At 45.1% G+C, this 17,580-nt stretch overlaps 1 protein-coding gene across 1 annotated transcript in view; it reads right to left on the bottom strand.

Annotated features, from left to right (window-relative positions):
- The window catches only part of KCNQ3 (potassium voltage-gated channel subfamily Q member 3), a 177,835-nt gene extending 172,292 nt beyond the window's left edge, over positions 1-5,543 (bottom strand). The window contains exon 1 of the mRNA XM_009901996.2: positions 4,869-5,543. Within this exon, the coding sequence (XP_009900298.2) occupies positions 4,869-5,209 (341 nt within the window). The 5' untranslated portion in view covers positions 5,210-5,543. The remainder of the gene's footprint in view (positions 1-4,868) is intronic.
- Positions 5,544-17,580: the final 12,037 nt, after the last annotated feature.

Here is a 17,580-nt window from a genome sequence, read left to right as displayed (position 1 = left end):
CCCACCAGCAAACCCCATCTGTTGGCAGCTGGTGACCACAGCTGTGATCTCAGCTGATCCCAGTGGCTGAGATGTGGTCGCCTCTCACTAAACCACACACAAATGCAGGGCAATCTCCACAAGCCTCAATGGAGATGCAGTAGCAGAGGTGTGTGGTGAGGTCTCCAATGACTAAGACTTCATTATTTTTTACAAAGTATACTGCAGAATATTTATCCATGCATTACGAGGAATTAGCATAAATAATTAAAACAGAACTCATATTGGTGAATATATAAGCTAAGGGCACTTGCTAATGGACCGGGCTTGCTCTGCTCCTCCAAGGACCTACTTAGAGGAAAGTTCTGCCAAACAGGCCAAGGAAGGATTCATATTTGTCCTTCTATTTGCCCTGAGCCTATTCCCATCTCACTCCAGATGGCTGACAGAGGATGGTGGATCATCACATCATCTCCCAAAGGGCTAAGAGGAAAATACTGGCAGGTCCCCAGGTCTTCAACCTGTTCCCCAAGTCCCATGACACTCTTTTCTGCAAATAACCCACCTACAATCAGTCATGTAAGAAGTGCTCACCGGTGCTTCCCAGAAATGCTGACAATTTGATGGATCGCATGACTCTGCCTCCTCTTTTCATTCCAGGTATTAAGAAGATTGCATGGCAAATAGGGAAGTGTTTTAAAGCGTTCCCCATGGTTTCCCCCTCTCATCGGTAGGCATGCCGTGGTGATCTACATCAGCAAATGCAGGCAATATTTCACACTTTCCCCAAAATGAAAATCTAATCCCAAGCCTTTTCCTAGTCATATTTTTCCATGAAAGTAAAGGTTGCAGTTGTCTCAGAGGATGATATGAAAACAAGAAATCTCCTAACTACCTCCCCTTTGGCCTCCCTTTTCTGTAGGTCAGATTGAAAATTTTCCACAACTTGGAATTGCAAGCTTGATCTGTGATTTGTTATCTTTCTGGACTTGGTGCATTATCCACCAAATATTTTGTGATTACAATTAAAAATAAACTGAAAAAAAATCAGTCTTACTTATTTTCCATTTCTTTTTCATTCCATTCATTTGTGCTCCTGTGCATAAATAAAGCATTTGGATGGTTCACAGAGGCAAACAGGTCTCAAGTTGCTCTCCCTGGCCAAGGCACACATCCCATGAGGCACAGCCACAGGGGTTTCCTGCGATATATTACACTGTTGAGCACAAAGGAAAACACAAAACATCCTGGGAGCACCTACAAGGAGACTAGCTCAGAAAAGAGCAGGGATGGATTGTAGCCTGACCTCCAACCCTCAAGAGACATTTCAAAATTACAAACACAAAGCTTAAATCAGTTTGTCTAGGTTAGTGGTGGTTTGTTTTGTTGTTTTGTTTTGGGTTTTATTTTTACTTAAAATGTTCATCAGGAGTTTGGCTTTACAGGGGTGGATTTTTTTCATGGGAAAATCAATTTTCTCTTACCAAATATGCCATTAAGATGTTGCCATATTGCTGAGATGCTTCTGAACTCCGGTGTCCTGGAAGAGGGCGACTTCATGAGTCTTATGTAAATTTCTTGTCTAGCAGAGCTGACAGAGAATAAATGTTTTCAAATGGTGAAGGAAACAGAGTCAGCTTCTTTAGGACCAAATCACCCTTCTCTCTGCTGTAAGGATAGGCTTGGACAAACTCATTGGTGCAGAATAACAAAGGAAGAAGAATCACAGGGAAAATATCTCATGTCACTTTCTGTAAATCACTGCCAGTGAAAGCTGAACACTAAAACTGCCATCAGGAATTCCTCCTGTTCTCCCCCGCAGTTTTATCCCTGGGACTTGGTAGGGCCTGATCGTATTTATGAATTCCCATATTTCAATAGATTTTAAAAATCCTGTGGATCTAATCCCAGCTACACTAAAGTGAGAGTTTACAACAGCTACTGCATCAAACCTTAGTTACGTGCACATTGTAACAGTGAGATACACAAAGGATCATGACCCCACATATGGGCATCATCACATGATTTAACAAGACCCTATGTGTATCATCCTTTTAAAGGCTCTAGCATCCAAAGCTTTTGCAAATACCTTTGCCAGACCTCTTCCTGACCCCACATAATAGCCTCAGCATGTCCTGAAAGTGGCAAGTCTCTCCCATCAGCAGCTTCCTACTTCCTAAATCCTGGGATATATACAGCACTGGAGTCCTTCATATTATTCCTTCATTAAACACCTCTGAATGATTAGATCTATAAAGAATTCATCACATACATACATACTGCCATCCTTTTTGGCCCTCAGCTGTTTATTCTCTAGGTTTTTTTGTTTTCAAGATCAACTTTCTTATTAATTTTTGTTGCATGGTGTTTATTGCAAAGTTACTCAGAAGACTGAGACATAGTGTAATTAAAATAAATAGGACTTATCTTGAATATTAAAACAACATCAAATTTGTAGATTTTATGGAAAGGCTGGCAAGCTCTCACATACCCAAGGGAGAGCATAAACTGTTCTAGTGTGAAAAGCAGCACCGGGGGACTGCGGGGATGGTGCTGTGCAGCGTCACAGTAGCACCTCCAACATGAGAGAGACTCCTTCTGATAAGGAAAAAGGTTAAAAGACAATTCATTTGAAAGCAAGAACAAAGACTCCGGATGTCAACTTAGGTGCTGCTTCTCCATGCTCCTGCGCTCAATCAGGTCATCATTCTGTAGTTGCAGGAGCAGGGTCTGAAGCCTCTGAGCAAGATCTCAGAACACTTCCATCACTTTCAGCAGATTTCAGCAGAGTTTGATCCTACAGCAAGGTAAGAGCTCACAAGCTCTACAGAATTTAAAAGGAACTGAGGCTGAATAGAAACAGCGTGGTTAATGGCAGCCTTGGACTGCTGAACCCCCCTGCAGGTGTCCTGGGAAGGGATGGCATGTCTGTGCTGGAGTAACAAACCAGGACTTCTGTATTCTACATCTTTTAAGGATAAGGACACCTAAAAGTGTTGTTTGATTTTGGTTTCTTACTTAATGTTGAATTTAGTACTGATCATCTTATCAAGACTGTTACTGGCCTCTGCAAGAGCAGGTCAAACTCACATCTCAGTTTTGTTGCATTAAGTAATCACTAAACAGACATTGGCTACATACAGTGTCAGGTCTAGTCCTAAGAGAGATCAAACCTTACAAATGCAGGGATTTTTTCCCCCATTCTGTTATCTATATTGGATAAGGATCTTAAGGTTAACCACACACCTAGAGGAGCTATCTAAAAGGAATGTAACTTTGAAATTCTTATACCATTGCAAATCAATGTGAATCTCACAGCTCACCTGAGCCTCTCTAGACTCATCCACTGCCCTATTGCTTCTATGTAGACATGAGCCTGAGTGTGGATTTCACCCAGCTGCCACAGCTGGCTACAGAGAGATGCCAACTGATTATAACCCTTTGATGTGTACTAAAGCCTCACTTACATGGCATGTGGGCTGACCAATGGGGTGCCCTTTTGAGACCTGATTCTTCCCAAGAAGAAAAAGAATTAAGCAATACTGAGAACAATCAAATAGTGCACTCGGGACCAGAGTCTTCCCATCATAGCATACCTCAAAATCTGTTGCTCCCTGACTGCTAGTACCAGTTTTCCTGTGGCAAAGAGAAACAAAAGAACTGAGAAGAGTCACCACATCTAGTGTCCATATTTTCTCAGAAATAAAGCTGGAAATCAGAAACCTGTATCCCAAGATACACTTCATGAAAACACCGAAAAGAGGGGAGCAGAAAAGAATGGTGGTACACAGCAGCACTGATTGCTGTGATTGCTTTTATTCCTCCCAGAGCTAACACCCTGTAAACATTTGCAAGAAATTTGCCTGAAGGCAAAATCACAGGTCTTAGACTCAAGGTAGTTTTTCGCAAGTGCAAAAGGCTATAGCAACGATCAGGACTTCGCAAAACCCAGCTGCAGGCTCACAGCACATACAGCCCACAGCACTTTGTCTTGGGCAAATAAGCTAGTTTCAGAAATCACTGCTTCAATACTCTGCCACAGAGCTCTGTAGAGCAGTAAAGAAAAACAGCATCACCGTGATCAGGGATAATCCCTTTGGTTTTCAAACATATTCACAACATTAAAAAACGCATGTATTTTAGTAGGACTCTGCCGATTCCATTCTATGATGTAAACACTTTTTTTCTTTTTTTCTATATTCCTTATGAAAAGGGAAAATAATTTTTGGGAATGCAAAGCAGTGGTCGTTAACTTGTCATCTTTGGGCCACGAAACGAGTTTGCGTTTGATCTCAGTTTGCGGTGGTCAGTTTAACTTTCTGGTTGAGAGTGCTGCAATGCCCGGGTTTCATGCACCACAGGGTTCCACTTTCTGGACAAAACCCCGATGTTTCGCACTTGACACTTTCAGCTATTGAAAGAGACAGCTCACTCGGGGGTTTATAGCAGCTAATTTAACCGCACGCAAAGCTCTAGCCTGATCTGCAGCCGGCAGTGTCACCCTTAAGCACTTGGAGCTTTACAACTGCTCAGAGCTTGGCTTTTCCGACATCCGTTTTCTAGGGTCTAAGGCACACCGGCTCGCGGAAGCCGCTCCAAGGTGGGTGTACGTGTAAGAGAGACACAGACTGAGAAGAAGCTGCTCATTTTAGAAAACCCGACGACAGAAAATAAATGTCTAAAAGCACTCAGCAGCATCCTCATGCTAAGACCCTTGCCACCCGCTTCAGTGCTGGAGCGACACCCCCGGCGCACCTTACGCCAAGAATGATGAAGCAAAACGGTGGCCGCCAGCGCATCTCCTCGGGGCAGCCCCGGGGCAGCCCACGTCGCCCCGGGACGCGCCCCCGGGACAGCCTCGCCCCGCGCTCCCGCCCCGCGTTACTCACACGAAGGCGTGATAGAGCAGCGCCCAGCCGCGGGGTCGCTCCAGGGCGTCGTAGATCAAAGTTTGGATGCGGCGGTACTTGGCGTGGTTCCGCTTCACCGGGCGGCTCAGGGGGGTCTTCGCCAGCAGCCCCAGCCCCGGCGGGCTCCGCTTGCCTCCCTCCTCCTTCCCGCCGCCCTCCAGCAGCAGAGTTCCGTCGCGGTCGGCGCCGGTGCCCAGGGCTAGCGAGCCCTGCTCGGGGTCGCCACCGCCTCCCGCCGCCGCTCGCCGCCCGCCCGCCGCCGCCGCCGCCCCTCCGGCCGCGCTACCACCCGCTGCTCCTCGCCGCGCTTTCAGCCCCATCGTCGCCGCCGGGCCCCGGAGGCGAGCTGCAGATCAGCGACGGCAGCCCCGGGAGCCCCAAGGCCATGATCCGAGCTCCCCGCCTCTGCCCCCGGAAAATTATTTCTTTATCTCTCTCTATATATATGCATGTATACATATATATATGTGTGTGTGTGTGTGTGTGTGTGGAGGGATTGGGGTAAGAAAAAGGTGGGGAGGGGGCGGCAGTCACATCCCTATCAGGTCATCCTCGCTGGCGGGCAGCGGGAAGGCAGGAGCGCGGAGGGCACCTGGGCCGGCGCAAGGCAGGGAAATCATCGCGGAGTTTATTTACCAGCCCGATGCCCGAGCCCCTTCCTCCCCACCTCCCCACCCCCCCCAACCCTCCCTCCCCCCACACACCCCCACCCTCTCCCCCGCCTCCTATTCCTCCTCCTCCCAGCTCCTGCCTACCCCCAAGCCCTCACGTTAGGGAGTGGCCCATTGTATGCAGCCAGCAAATAGCCGGACGCCCGCCCCCCGCTCCCCCAGCCCCGGGTGTCTAGTCATCCACGGTGAGTGGGGCACCGGCGCCGGCCCCCCCTTCCTCCGCCACGGGACCGCCCTTCACCCGCACCTCCCGGTTGACAGCCCCCAGCAGCCGCCGCTGGGGCCGCCGGCGCCGAGTGGGGAGATCCCGGCAGCCGGCGGAAGGGGAGACCCCGCTCGACAACCAGGGATCCCCCTGCAGCATCACAGCCCCACTCCCCCGTTGCGGCTGGAGGGGAGGGAGGGGAGGGGGAGGGCATCCCCAGCCCCCGGCTGGGGCTTGCTTTCACTGCCGGAGCAGGGAGGAGCGGAGGATGGGGAAGGATGCTGGCAGAGGCGGCGGGTGGGCGGCTGGAGGCGCTGCCCGCCGATGCTGCTCGCTCCGAGCCGAACCGAGCCGGAGCCGCCGCCCGTGGAGGGAAGGGAGGGGGGAGCAGCACGTCCAAGCAGTCCCCAGCCGCGCCAGGAAGCAGCTTTTTTGCACGAGTCTCTTGCAGGAGATACTGCTTCTGCCTCAGACCGGGCTGTGGTCCCTTCCCAAGTGGCTCCTCGGGGGAGCAGCGCCGGGGCCCAAGCCCAGCTGCAGTCCCGGGGGATCTGTCCCTGACCCGTCGGACGTAAGAACTACACACCCACACACACACAGCCCCCCAAGCTCCACCGCTGTAGCATCTGTACCAGCACCCTGATTCTGCCTCGGATCTAAATCCTGAAGCGATGTGATTGACAGCCATGTACCCTTTTCCTTTCAGTTTCTTGCTGCAATAAAGATGGGAAGGGACAGCTTTTGTGTGCCCCCCACCGTTGGTGCTCTGGGACTGGTGCCACAACACACTCAAAACCTCCCTCTCATTTCAGAGCTGCTCTTGAGTAAAAATCTGCCTGCAGGGCTGAGCATTTGCATAGCTACACCTTGGGGGGATACAAAGAGTCTAATCAAGCCTCTCTATCTTGCCAGACAATTATACTAAAATATTATTCTTTAAAAAAGACAAAGCCTCGCAGATTGCTGGTTGATTCCATGAGAGGTGTCCACCTCCAGATGGGGGAGTTTTCCTGGTGTCTCCTGAAGAGATGCCAAGACACCCAAGAGGCTTTCCACACTCATAAGAGAAGGAGATTTGCCACCTGCTCTAGTTGTTTCTGCTCCATTCGCCAAAGGATTTATGATCTGAGCAGTCCTTCTCCTATTTCATACATCAGGAAGGACAAAGGATGCAAAGAGGGCTCCTTGAGGTGATTTTTGAACCCACCAGAGGGCTTCAGAGGCCATCCTGCTTCAAACCAGACTATAAGCTACTATTGAAGATGTTCCAGGTCACTCAAAAATGACACATTGCATTGCTGGGCAGAAGAATATTTGACCTCTGAGGTCCAAACTGAGCAGATTCTGTGCCAAAGGAAAAAACACCTCTGCTCTCAGCTCTGGAAACTCCAGCATTAACATGCCTTTTGAACCTTTGCAATCCCTAGTGATTTGTCTGCAACAGATTCACAGATATGCAGGTTGCATTGGGTTGGAAGGGACCCTCAAAGGTTATCTTGTCCAAACCCCTTGCAGCGAGCAGGGTCACCTCTAAATAAATCAGGCTGCCCAGGACCTCATCAAGTCTGACCATGAATGTCTCCAGGGAGAGGGCCTCATCTCTGGGCAGCCTGTTCCAGTATTTTACCACTTTCATTGTAAAATCTTCCTCCAAAATAAATCTACCTTGCTCCACTTTAAAACCATTGCCTCTTGTCTTATTGCTACAAGCCCTTCTAAACAGTCCTTCTCCAGCCTTCCAGTAGGTCCCCTTCAGATACTGAAATGTAGATACATAGTCTCCCTGGAGCATTCTCTTCTCCAGACTGAACAAACCCAGCTCTCTCATCCTGTCTCCAGTGCTCCGGTTCTCCACAAAGATCATCTTTGTGGCCCTCTTCTGGACTTGATCCATCAGATCCATATCCTTCCTGTGTTGAGGACTGCAGAGCTGGATACAGTACTCCAGGTGAGGTCTCACCAGAGCAAAGTAGCAGAATCACCTCTCTGGATCTGCTGGCCATACTTCTTTTGATGCAGCCCAGGATGCAGTTTGCCTTCTGGGCTGCAAGCACACACTGTCTCCTCATGTCCAGCTTCTCATCCATCAGCACCCCCAAGTTCTTCTCTGAAGGGCTGCTCTCAACTTCATCATCCTCCAGCATGTACTACTGTGTAGTATTACCCTGCTCTAAGTGCAGGACCTTACATGTTGCCTTATTGAATCTCATAAGATTCTCCTCAGCTTACCACTCCAGCCTGTCCAGGGCCCTCTGGATGTGAGCAGACAGAGCAGACAGTATGGTATCTCTCCCATATGGCCATAGCATCAGCAGCCAGTGTCAGGTTAGCTGAGAACTCCATGATAGTAACAGCAAGAAGTAGCTGGCCCAAACATGGCACCAGGAACGCTGGTGTCCTGCTCCCAGCTCAGCTATCATCATCATCATCTGAATGTCATTTATAGCTGTATTCCCAAGGAGGGTTGTGGGAGGCTAGGAAACTTTGGCCTTTTATCTCTCTCCAGCTCTGTTCTACCTCAGTACAATAGTGATGATACTTCCAAATACCACAGGGGAGCTGTAGGCATTAGCAAGCAGGTATGGGGCACTGAGAACAGAGCACTTGCTTCAGATAACACCCTGTGCCTTAACCTTCATCCCAGAAGAAATGGGAGGAGAAGGGGGAAGGACATAAAATTTATAGTTAACCAATGCATCACAGTTCTAAACCACAACAGTAAACGTTCAAAACAAAATGAGGACAGTAAATAATTTTCAGGAGGGGTAAAAGGATAGGGTAGTAAATTATTTTCACTTGCAAAGGGTTGTACTGATGTCAAATAGGAATAGGTGATTGATAGGCAGGCATACAAGTTTGCTCAGTTTGTATAGCCCTCACACAACACTTATCAGTTACATGTTGGTTTTTTTTCAGCTGCATACTCCAAAAGGCAAGTTTGGGGTACATTTTCCCATCTTAAACCACCCCTGTACAAACCACCTTTCAAGACTACACAGGAAATTGTCTCCATCTTGTCTCTATATTTAAGACCCTTTCTCTTAGCTTTAGGAATTCTCCTCTTCCATGCTTTATCTGGGAAAACCACTATGCAAATGTAACTGTGCTGACTGGAAAGCAGTGTAACACAAGGGAAGTTAGTGAAAGTCTTCTAAATCAGTGCAGAGACACCCAGCAGTTTCAGAGGATCTGAACCAGACCCTAATAGTGGTGCTGTAGTATTGCAGTGGTGGTACCGCTGCTTGGGACCCCAACCCTATTACACACTGCTGGCAAAGCTCCCACTTAATGTCAAAGGGAGTTTGCCCAGATGGAACACTCCAGGCTATGATTTGGCTTGATGAGCAATTACAGTTCATTAATATTATTTATTATTTGTTGCTGGCAGCACCCAATGTGCACAGGTTTGATATCCACCTCCTTGGCTGACACAGGAGATCTCTAATCAAAAGCAAGTGCTTCTGCTGAGATGGAGTTTGGAGCCAGTAGGATATAACAGGCTCTGTTGGAAGCACTTAGAGAGACTGGTGATAAGCATCTCCCAGTAGGTTATTCTGTCCTTTGTCAGTGAGAAAACCAGCACAGTCAGAGAGGTCATAGTCTAAAATCAGAGGAAAATAGGAAGGGATTGTATATGTTGGTCAAGATAATACAGCTATATCTTGGCTTATTTGTAGACAAGCTGGATTCTTGTGAACAACAATGCACAAGAGTGCTTGGTGAACCCCACACAGGCACAGCCTGTGTTTTAGTAGAGTCACATGAACATTCAGCTGTAACATCTGGATCATACTTATGAGAAAGAAAACTGTAAAGAGCAAAATGGACAAGCAGCTGCTTATGAGCTTCAGTGATAAAGAAGCAGCTTTACTACTTGAAAAAAATATTGTGGGGGCTATCTAGGAACTTATATCAGAAAGCATCACCATCTATAGTGTAACTGTCATTAAAATGTCATGTCAAACTTCAGTAGGACATGCTTTGAGAAAGGTGCTAAAGGGCAGAACCACAGGATTAATTTCCTGGGATGAAAGATTTGAAGCTTGAGGTCCTCTTGACCTAGAAGTCATATATATAACAAAACCCAGTGCATGGAGGGTGAAGATATATAACCATAGAAGTAGGTGGGATCTCAGTTTCAGTGTAAGCACACAAGCAATGTTGAATTTTGATGCCCTTTTCTTTCTGTCCTTCTGCTGGCTTCTCTATCTAATCAAGCAAACATTTTGCACAGCTCCAAGGCTTCTTGGTTCTCATTTAAGGTGACAAGATCTGATCCCATTTTTAGCTGGTCTCTAACATCATCCTCCTCTCAACCTTTGATACAGAATACTTAAATACTTTCATGCTCTCTTCTCCAAAGCTCTAAAGGCTTTGAGGAGGACTTCATACACACATAAACCTATCACTTGATCTTTTTCAATCATTTTGTTAAAACTTGCTACAGCGATGCCCAAAAAATATGTGTGCCTGTGCACAGTCTGGAAGCACCTACTGATGAATGCCAAATGAGACAGTGTAAGTGCAGAGTGCAGCACTGATACCTTAGATAATTCAGACAGTGGCAGCAGTTTATCCATAAAAGAGACCTGGAGCCCCACAGGGGCTGATGTAGGAGACTGCTGTCTCAGACACAGCACTGTGCTGCCACAGCTGTTATTCAACTGCAGTGTTTAGCAGCATAGATATGCTCAAGCATTTCCTCTCTCCTCTTTGTGCATCCATCCCTTCCTTCTTCCTTACAGCTACACATCAAGCTCTATTTTCTTTAGGACTTGGTATTGAGGGACCCTAAGTTGTGGTTGTGCCTACTAATCTAACATAAAATGAAGCCCAACAGGCATTTAGTGGACCAGCATGGTCAAGCATGAAACACTCTCAGACTTGGTCTTAAGTCAGAGTTGCAGGTTTTGTCTTTATTTGTTAAAAAACTGTGGTTCAGTTTAACTTGAAGTTATGGTCTGTGATCTGCAGATGGTCAAAGCTATCTGTATGTCACCTTCTGGCTTCCAGATCTTTGGATGAACTGCACAAAACCAGGCCAGGCACAAGGGCACACAAGAGTCTTGCTGGGGAGACTGAAATCTGCGTCTGCTCCTTAAATCTGCTGATGGAAGACTGGTGGAGATGTCCATAAAAATCTCAAAGCTGTGCAGGAAAATGAAAGATAGTTATGGCAGCCATACCTTCCTCCCTTAAACTGCAGATGAGCCTGATGAAAATAGCTGCTGCCTCAAGCAGTTTTCCTTTTCTCTGCAGTTACAATGTGCAACTGGAAACCAGACCTGTTCAGGGGCAGAATAATTGTGGGGCTGGCACTGGTGGTCCCAAAGTGGGGAAAATTCATTTAAAGAAAAACAAAGCAAAGTCAAAAGAAAGCACCAACTGTCAAATGCTTACACAGAAGGAAAGACTTACCAGGATGGGTCCTCTGGTCTGAGAGCTGGCAGGTCAAATGTTCCCTGGATTGCAACTGCAGGAACTTTGACCTAGCAACCAATATCGCTGTCAGGGAGGGAAATGAGTCCACAGAAGTCACCCATGCCAGGTCTGCTTTCCCTAAGCACTGAGCCCCCAGCACTCGGTGATTGACTGAGCACAAGAGGTAGTCACCTGTGTCATCCCTAAGAATGGGAGTCCAACTGCCAGCCTCACTGCCTGCTAGCTTCAGAGAAAACATAAAGGAGAAAATAAATCTCTGCTACTACAAATTACTGCATGGACAAAAGAAAATCAATACACTGTAGCTTCACACCATCTCAATGCCATTAAAAGATCGTTGCAAACCAATCAGAAGAGCATCCATAATTCACTCATGCTCACCTTACTAAATCCATACCACAGTGCAGAAAGCATGTGTGCAGCCATAAACTTGTCCAATCATTTTGTACAGTCCTTGCCCTTGAGACAAGAGGAGGGATTTCAGCAAGCAAGGTTCATGCATTGTATCAGAAGCCCCAAACATTGGACTTCTAGCTCTGCTGAGCTCTGACTATCCTGGTCTTTGACTTTCTTGAAAAAGCACATCCTAAATTTTTTAATTCCTTAAAAAATGAGCAGAGGATGAGCAGAGCATGCTCATCCTCTTCAGGTTGTTGGATCTGCCTTATAATGATTCATTTCCAGGCACACAAGACAGGGCAGCACCGTGACATTAAAGGTCAAAGAGATGCCTGCAAAAAATAATGGGATTCTTCCAGGACAGAAAGCAAGTAAATAAAGATGGGTCTTCACGGGTCTTTTGCTTTATCTCATCTATTCTTGTGCTTTATGACTTCTTCTAAGCTGCTTGGAATTTCTCACTTTCCCCCCTGACTGTAAGTGAATGAAAATAAGGTGAGAGTCTCACTTCCAGGTGTTGGGACATCACAAGATCAAGCCAAAATCTTGACATCTGAACTCTCATCACTAGAGCTGGCAAAGCAGACAGCTGTGAGGACTATGTAGTGGAATCACTACTGACTGAAACAATTTTTCATTTCTTTTCAGATCATTTTTAAGCTCCCATATTCTGCACAATAGAATATAGTCGCTCCATGTTAAAATTCATCTATTAATTTTTATTATTTTCTCTTAACATTAGAATAATGAACTGAAGAGTCAGTAGTGGAATTTGAATCAGGCCATGGATTCAATTGAAAAAATGAAGTCACTCGAGTTACTGGGAGGCGCAGCCTGAGATTGCTCTTACAAAGGGTTCCCATTAGAATCCCTCTTTGCCTACGGACCTGAAAAAGTCACATTTGCAACCATGTGTCTTGCAGGGCATCTACCCGCTAGTTTCCTTCATGCTGCCCACTTTTAAAGAAGGAAGCAGCCTGGCTTAGCAAGCTAGTATCTCTTTTGGGTATTTTCTGGAAATATTTATTCTGTGCTTCTAATTTTATGCAGAATAGGAATGGACACATGGTATGATTGGAGCAGAAAGGAGAGAGGAAGGGTGGCTGAATATAGAGAAACCTTTGAATATCAGTTTATAGTTGCTATAAACTAATCCATTTCAAATTCCTCAGTCAAGTCCCTTCTAGTGGAGCAAGAAAAGAGAGGAGTTTGTTTTGAGTGTCCTGGATGCCAGAACTGTGTTTTCCAAGACATGGGCTCCATCACTGTTGGTAAATTATGAGGATGAATGAATATTGTTACAGCTTCACCAGCAGCTCCGGAAAGGACCATAACTGGTTGTACAAAGCATCACACAAACTGGAATGGTAATGTTGGCTGTTAAGCCATCATGATATATTCTGCCTCACAACACTCAATAGTTGTGTTTCCAGTAGACTCCTAGTAATTTCCATTGGAGCTCATTATAAGGGATTGGAAAACATCTTCAGATATTCACAGAATCATAGACTTACAGACTCACGGACTGAGAGGTTGGAAAGGACCTCTGGAGGTCTTCTGGTACAATTTCCCTGCTCCACCAGGACCACCTAAATCCAGTTGCCCAGGAACGTGTCCAGATAGCCTGCAGATAGGCTGAAGATGCTGCAATTAAATATTCCCTCATTTCTAAGTTTTGAACATGTAGCTACACAAAGGATTGATTGAAGTATCTGACATATGTTTTAATTTCAAGGAGCCCGTGAGGTAGCAATGATCCTATAGGCAAAGTTTAAGTCCTCTGCCCATTGTAGCCCAAATATTTCACTCCAGTCTTCCATGGATGTCACTTATCACCTTCCTCAAGCACAGGAATTAAATGTCTCTGTGTTAGGATGGCCTTTGTCTTCATAAATATATAAGTAGCAATCTATTTCCAGTCTCCCTTTCCTTCCTCAGTAAACTGCAACATGACAGAAATCCATTGTAGGATTCCTTCTCTCATCAGAAGCAGTCTCTGACAAGCAGCTCTTCGAGGGCTTTCTGAACACCACAGTTCTGACAAACCAGCAAAAACATTCAAGTTCACACTACACATACCCCAGTTTCTCAGGGCTTTTCTTAGGGATAGACAGGTAGGCACAGCTATCCAGCCCATAAAGTCTCTTCATACTGAAAACAACAGTGAGCTGCACAATGCCAGGAGCTCATATATGTCTTTTCTGCTTGGTTTGCAGCTGAACTGACCTGCCCTGATACAGATGTGCCCTTTGAATGATACTCCCAGATCTATGACTTTTGTTGTTTTCAAATGTTACCTTTCTGATTCATATTTTGCACCTTATGTGTGCTAGTTTTCATGAAGAGAAACATATAATTGATTATAGAAAACTGTAGGGGTTTTTTTGCCCAAAGATAAATGCTGATCAACCTGCACCAAAGCCAACTTCAGGCATGAAACTATGGTGTGCAAACCCTTGTTGCAGCTCCCAGGCATAGCATAATGCTTACTGCTTAGTGAGGAAGAGATGCACTGGGAATCTGCCAAACTGAATATTAATCCACTTTTCTGCACAGCAAATGTCCACACCGACCACCTTGAATGATGTGGGGCACTGCGCTGTCAGATTATCTTGCCTCTACTGATGTTATCTTTGCTGTTCTTAAAAAGGACGTACTTAGGAAGTACCATGAGAACAATGTTGCAAGGCTCTGCTTTGGAGCAACCTTCTGCCTACCCAGCAAGTCACACTTGCTGCAACGTTGCAAATACGGCTCTAGGTGAGTCCAGTATATCTGTCCAGTGGCAATATGAATGGGCTTCTTAAATTATATTATTGCTTAGCTTGATTTTGTGATGGAAAATCCAAAGACACTGTGATCAGAGTGTGCCTAGAAGACATAGCAGGACAGAATAAGATTTACTCTCTATTCAGGAGGAGAGTTCATTTGGTAATTAATACATAAGTGAAGATCTTGCTTTTCATCTTACTAATACTTATTCCATGTGTGACTGTGATCAATATTACCCTGTGTCTCATTCAGGGGGCAGCTGTTTGTCTCAGTTCCTCAGGTCTTGGTCCTGTGCTGTTTTCTTCCAAGGCCAGTGCAGACTTCTCTGGAGCATTAAGGCTTTAATGCTTTGAGACTGCAATGTCTGGCATTATGCAGAAGCCAGCATGATGCATGGGATCCCTCAGCACTGCAAAATCAGAAACACTACATTATTAATAAGCAGGTGAACAAGGAGGTGTTCTTTCATATGTGGATTGAGGAACTAGCAGTGAAAGCACATCTGTTAGCCTCATCTCCGCCAGATGGTTCCTTTCAGTGCCCAAAGTTACTGTCATTTATTTCATCACTAATTTAGTTTGGGGCTTGCTGCGGAGTGGACACATCCCAGATAAGAGATCAGTGGTCTGACAGGTGAAAAATTTGCCAGGAACATAAATCCATAGACATTCTTCAGCAGTAAGTTAAAGACTTGCGAGTTTTCTTTTGAATTATATGAACTGATTAGAAAAGATAAACTATTTTTTTATCAATATATAAGTAGTCTTGGGAAAGAAGATAAAGTCACTTTATGTGCACTAAAAATAGTTTGAATGTTGATTCTTTTTCAGTTTAACAAAAACAATAAAATGGAAATTTTGATAAGAAGTTGCTGAAAGGTCAAGCAAACAATAATTTAAAGTTTTGATGTCTGAGTAGTTCCTCATGCCCAGGACTTCATGGAGGTTTAAACCAGAGCACTCATTTTTCCTTGAAGTGGACACTGAGGACATACATGGCTGGCCAGGGCAGCAACACTGAAAGGCAGGGACTGAACTGGAGCTGTTTCCAGTCAGTCAAATGTCTGTTTGCTGCTCTGTGGACCCTGTAAACTAGGAAGAGTTGATGCTTTTTTAACTGAGATTCTGTAGCACAGCCGTGTATCCCTGCATCTGAATCTTCAGACAGCCTGAAATCTCACTCAGCATTGGGAAGTTTTATCAACTGAAGAGGATGTTATAAGATCTTGGACTTTCAAGCTAAATGTTTGTTTTATTCTCTGGCTTTTTAATGAAAAATAAAATCTTTATTCCTTGCATGCTTGTCTCTTCATCTATCTGTCCCATCTTATTTTCACAGCAGCAGGTGCTTGGGCTTTGACTGTGGCTGGCAATTAGTTTTTAGGAGACTGCAGCACTCAAACTTAATTCCAGCTTGATCCTCTGTGTTAGGCGGAAGATCATTTTTGATGCAAGTTCATTATGAACCTGAAGCCTTTGGTAGGCTTTTCTAGCAAGCTATAAGAACAAAAGCATTTTGAGATGAACGAATTTAGTCTTGAGTTCATGACAGGACTAGAAACATTTTTGGGTCAAACTCAAGATATGCTAAAGGGAAAATGATGACAAGGATGAAATTCTTTGTAGGGAGTTTTACTTATTTTGCAGAAACTTAGAGTCAATTTCATTTTGAGATTCATTTGAAGTCTGTGTTTTACCATTTCAAGGTTCTTTTTCAGAGGTTCAAACCAGTGGTAATAAAAGTAGAAATTTGGTCAAAGCCAAATTCCTCGCAGGATAGAAACTTTGGACAGTTCATGGACCAGAGCCCATCCCAATACTTTCCTTTTGCCTGTAGAGGAACATGCTACAGCCTTCAGCTCAGCAGGCTTTTGCAGTTTATATTTGAATCCCACAAAATAAAGAGATTTAAACGTGTTTTAAAGTCTCCCTGGGCATTTTCTTATTACTTTGAGTCCTGGTGGCACTTGTCAATGTAGCAGAGTTCAACAGAGAGGCCAGTTAATGAACAAAAGGAAATTTACTACAGGAAAAAGAGCCAAAGGGAAGAGTTGCAGATGAGAATTCATTTTGCCAGGTCACTAGCTGCTCTCAGTCCAAATTACACCTGATTTGCTCATATCTTGGCTCAATCAGTCTGGCATTAAAAAGAAAGATCTAGGTGTATCTAGTCTTGGAGAAAGGATTCCCAGCAATACATCATGGAGGAAAGTGACAGAGCAGTTTAAAGCTTCTTTGCCTGTAGCTGATCTTTCTGCTTGAAAAGAAACTTAGTTCTTTTAGACTGTCAAGACCTCATTCTTTGGAGGCATCACTGTTCACTCAAAGTGTGTGCACCACAGGATATTTTTGTTCTCAGCAGAAAGCTAGAAGAGCATTAATTTAAATGCATTAGCGAGACCTGACATATTTGTGCACATTGGAGAGAAGCCCATGTTCCTCCTCACTACCTCAGCTGCCTTTTGGCAATTCCATCTGCAGCATAGCTGTTCTGGGCCAGAATTGTGACTTGCTGGTACTGGAGACTGAAAGACGGAAGGGAAGAAGATCTAGGATGATGAATCTGGAATTCCTAGATCTCATGCCAGCTACTCACAGCGCAGCAGGGAGTAAACCACTTGGCCCACAGTTTCCAGTGTTTGCCCTTAAATCACCTAGGCACAAGCTGAGTTAACCAGCACAAGTTCCACACTAACAGAACTGATTGAAACCTTAGGGCAAGGGTGTCTTGTCCAAACCAAAATGCCTCATTCAAATCTTTTGAATACCCCTGTATTCCCGCTCCCAGGCAAGCTTGGAGAGAGCAAAACACTGCAATTAGTTGGAAATTTTCAGTATGAATTTCAGCATGTTGACTGGAATTTGTTATGTCTGAAAGCTCCAGTGCTTACTGATCCATGCCTTAATTTCCCTACCTTCAAATGGGCATGATGTGGCAATAATTAGTATCTGGAAAGCACTTCAGATGCTAGGCAGTGCATTCCCTAGAGGCAGCTACCTACAATCAATGGGATATAATGGCCTCATATTATCGCAATAATTAAATACTTCCAGCTCTTCACTTAACCAATGTTTACAGTGTATGAGGGAGACAGAGGAAATCTTAACTTTATCTGGTTGACAGAGAACAAATGCAAAGGAAAAATAAGTACAATACTCAGAACAACTCCATAACATGCAAACCCCTCATGTGCTTCTGAGCA

This window comes from Dryobates pubescens, chromosome 14 (assembly GCF_014839835.1).
Source record: "Dryobates pubescens isolate bDryPub1 chromosome 14, bDryPub1.pri, whole genome shotgun sequence".
Taxonomy (NCBI): domain Eukaryota; kingdom Metazoa; phylum Chordata; class Aves; order Piciformes; family Picidae; genus Dryobates; species Dryobates pubescens.
This window is presented reverse-complemented; position numbering and strand designations above follow the sequence as displayed.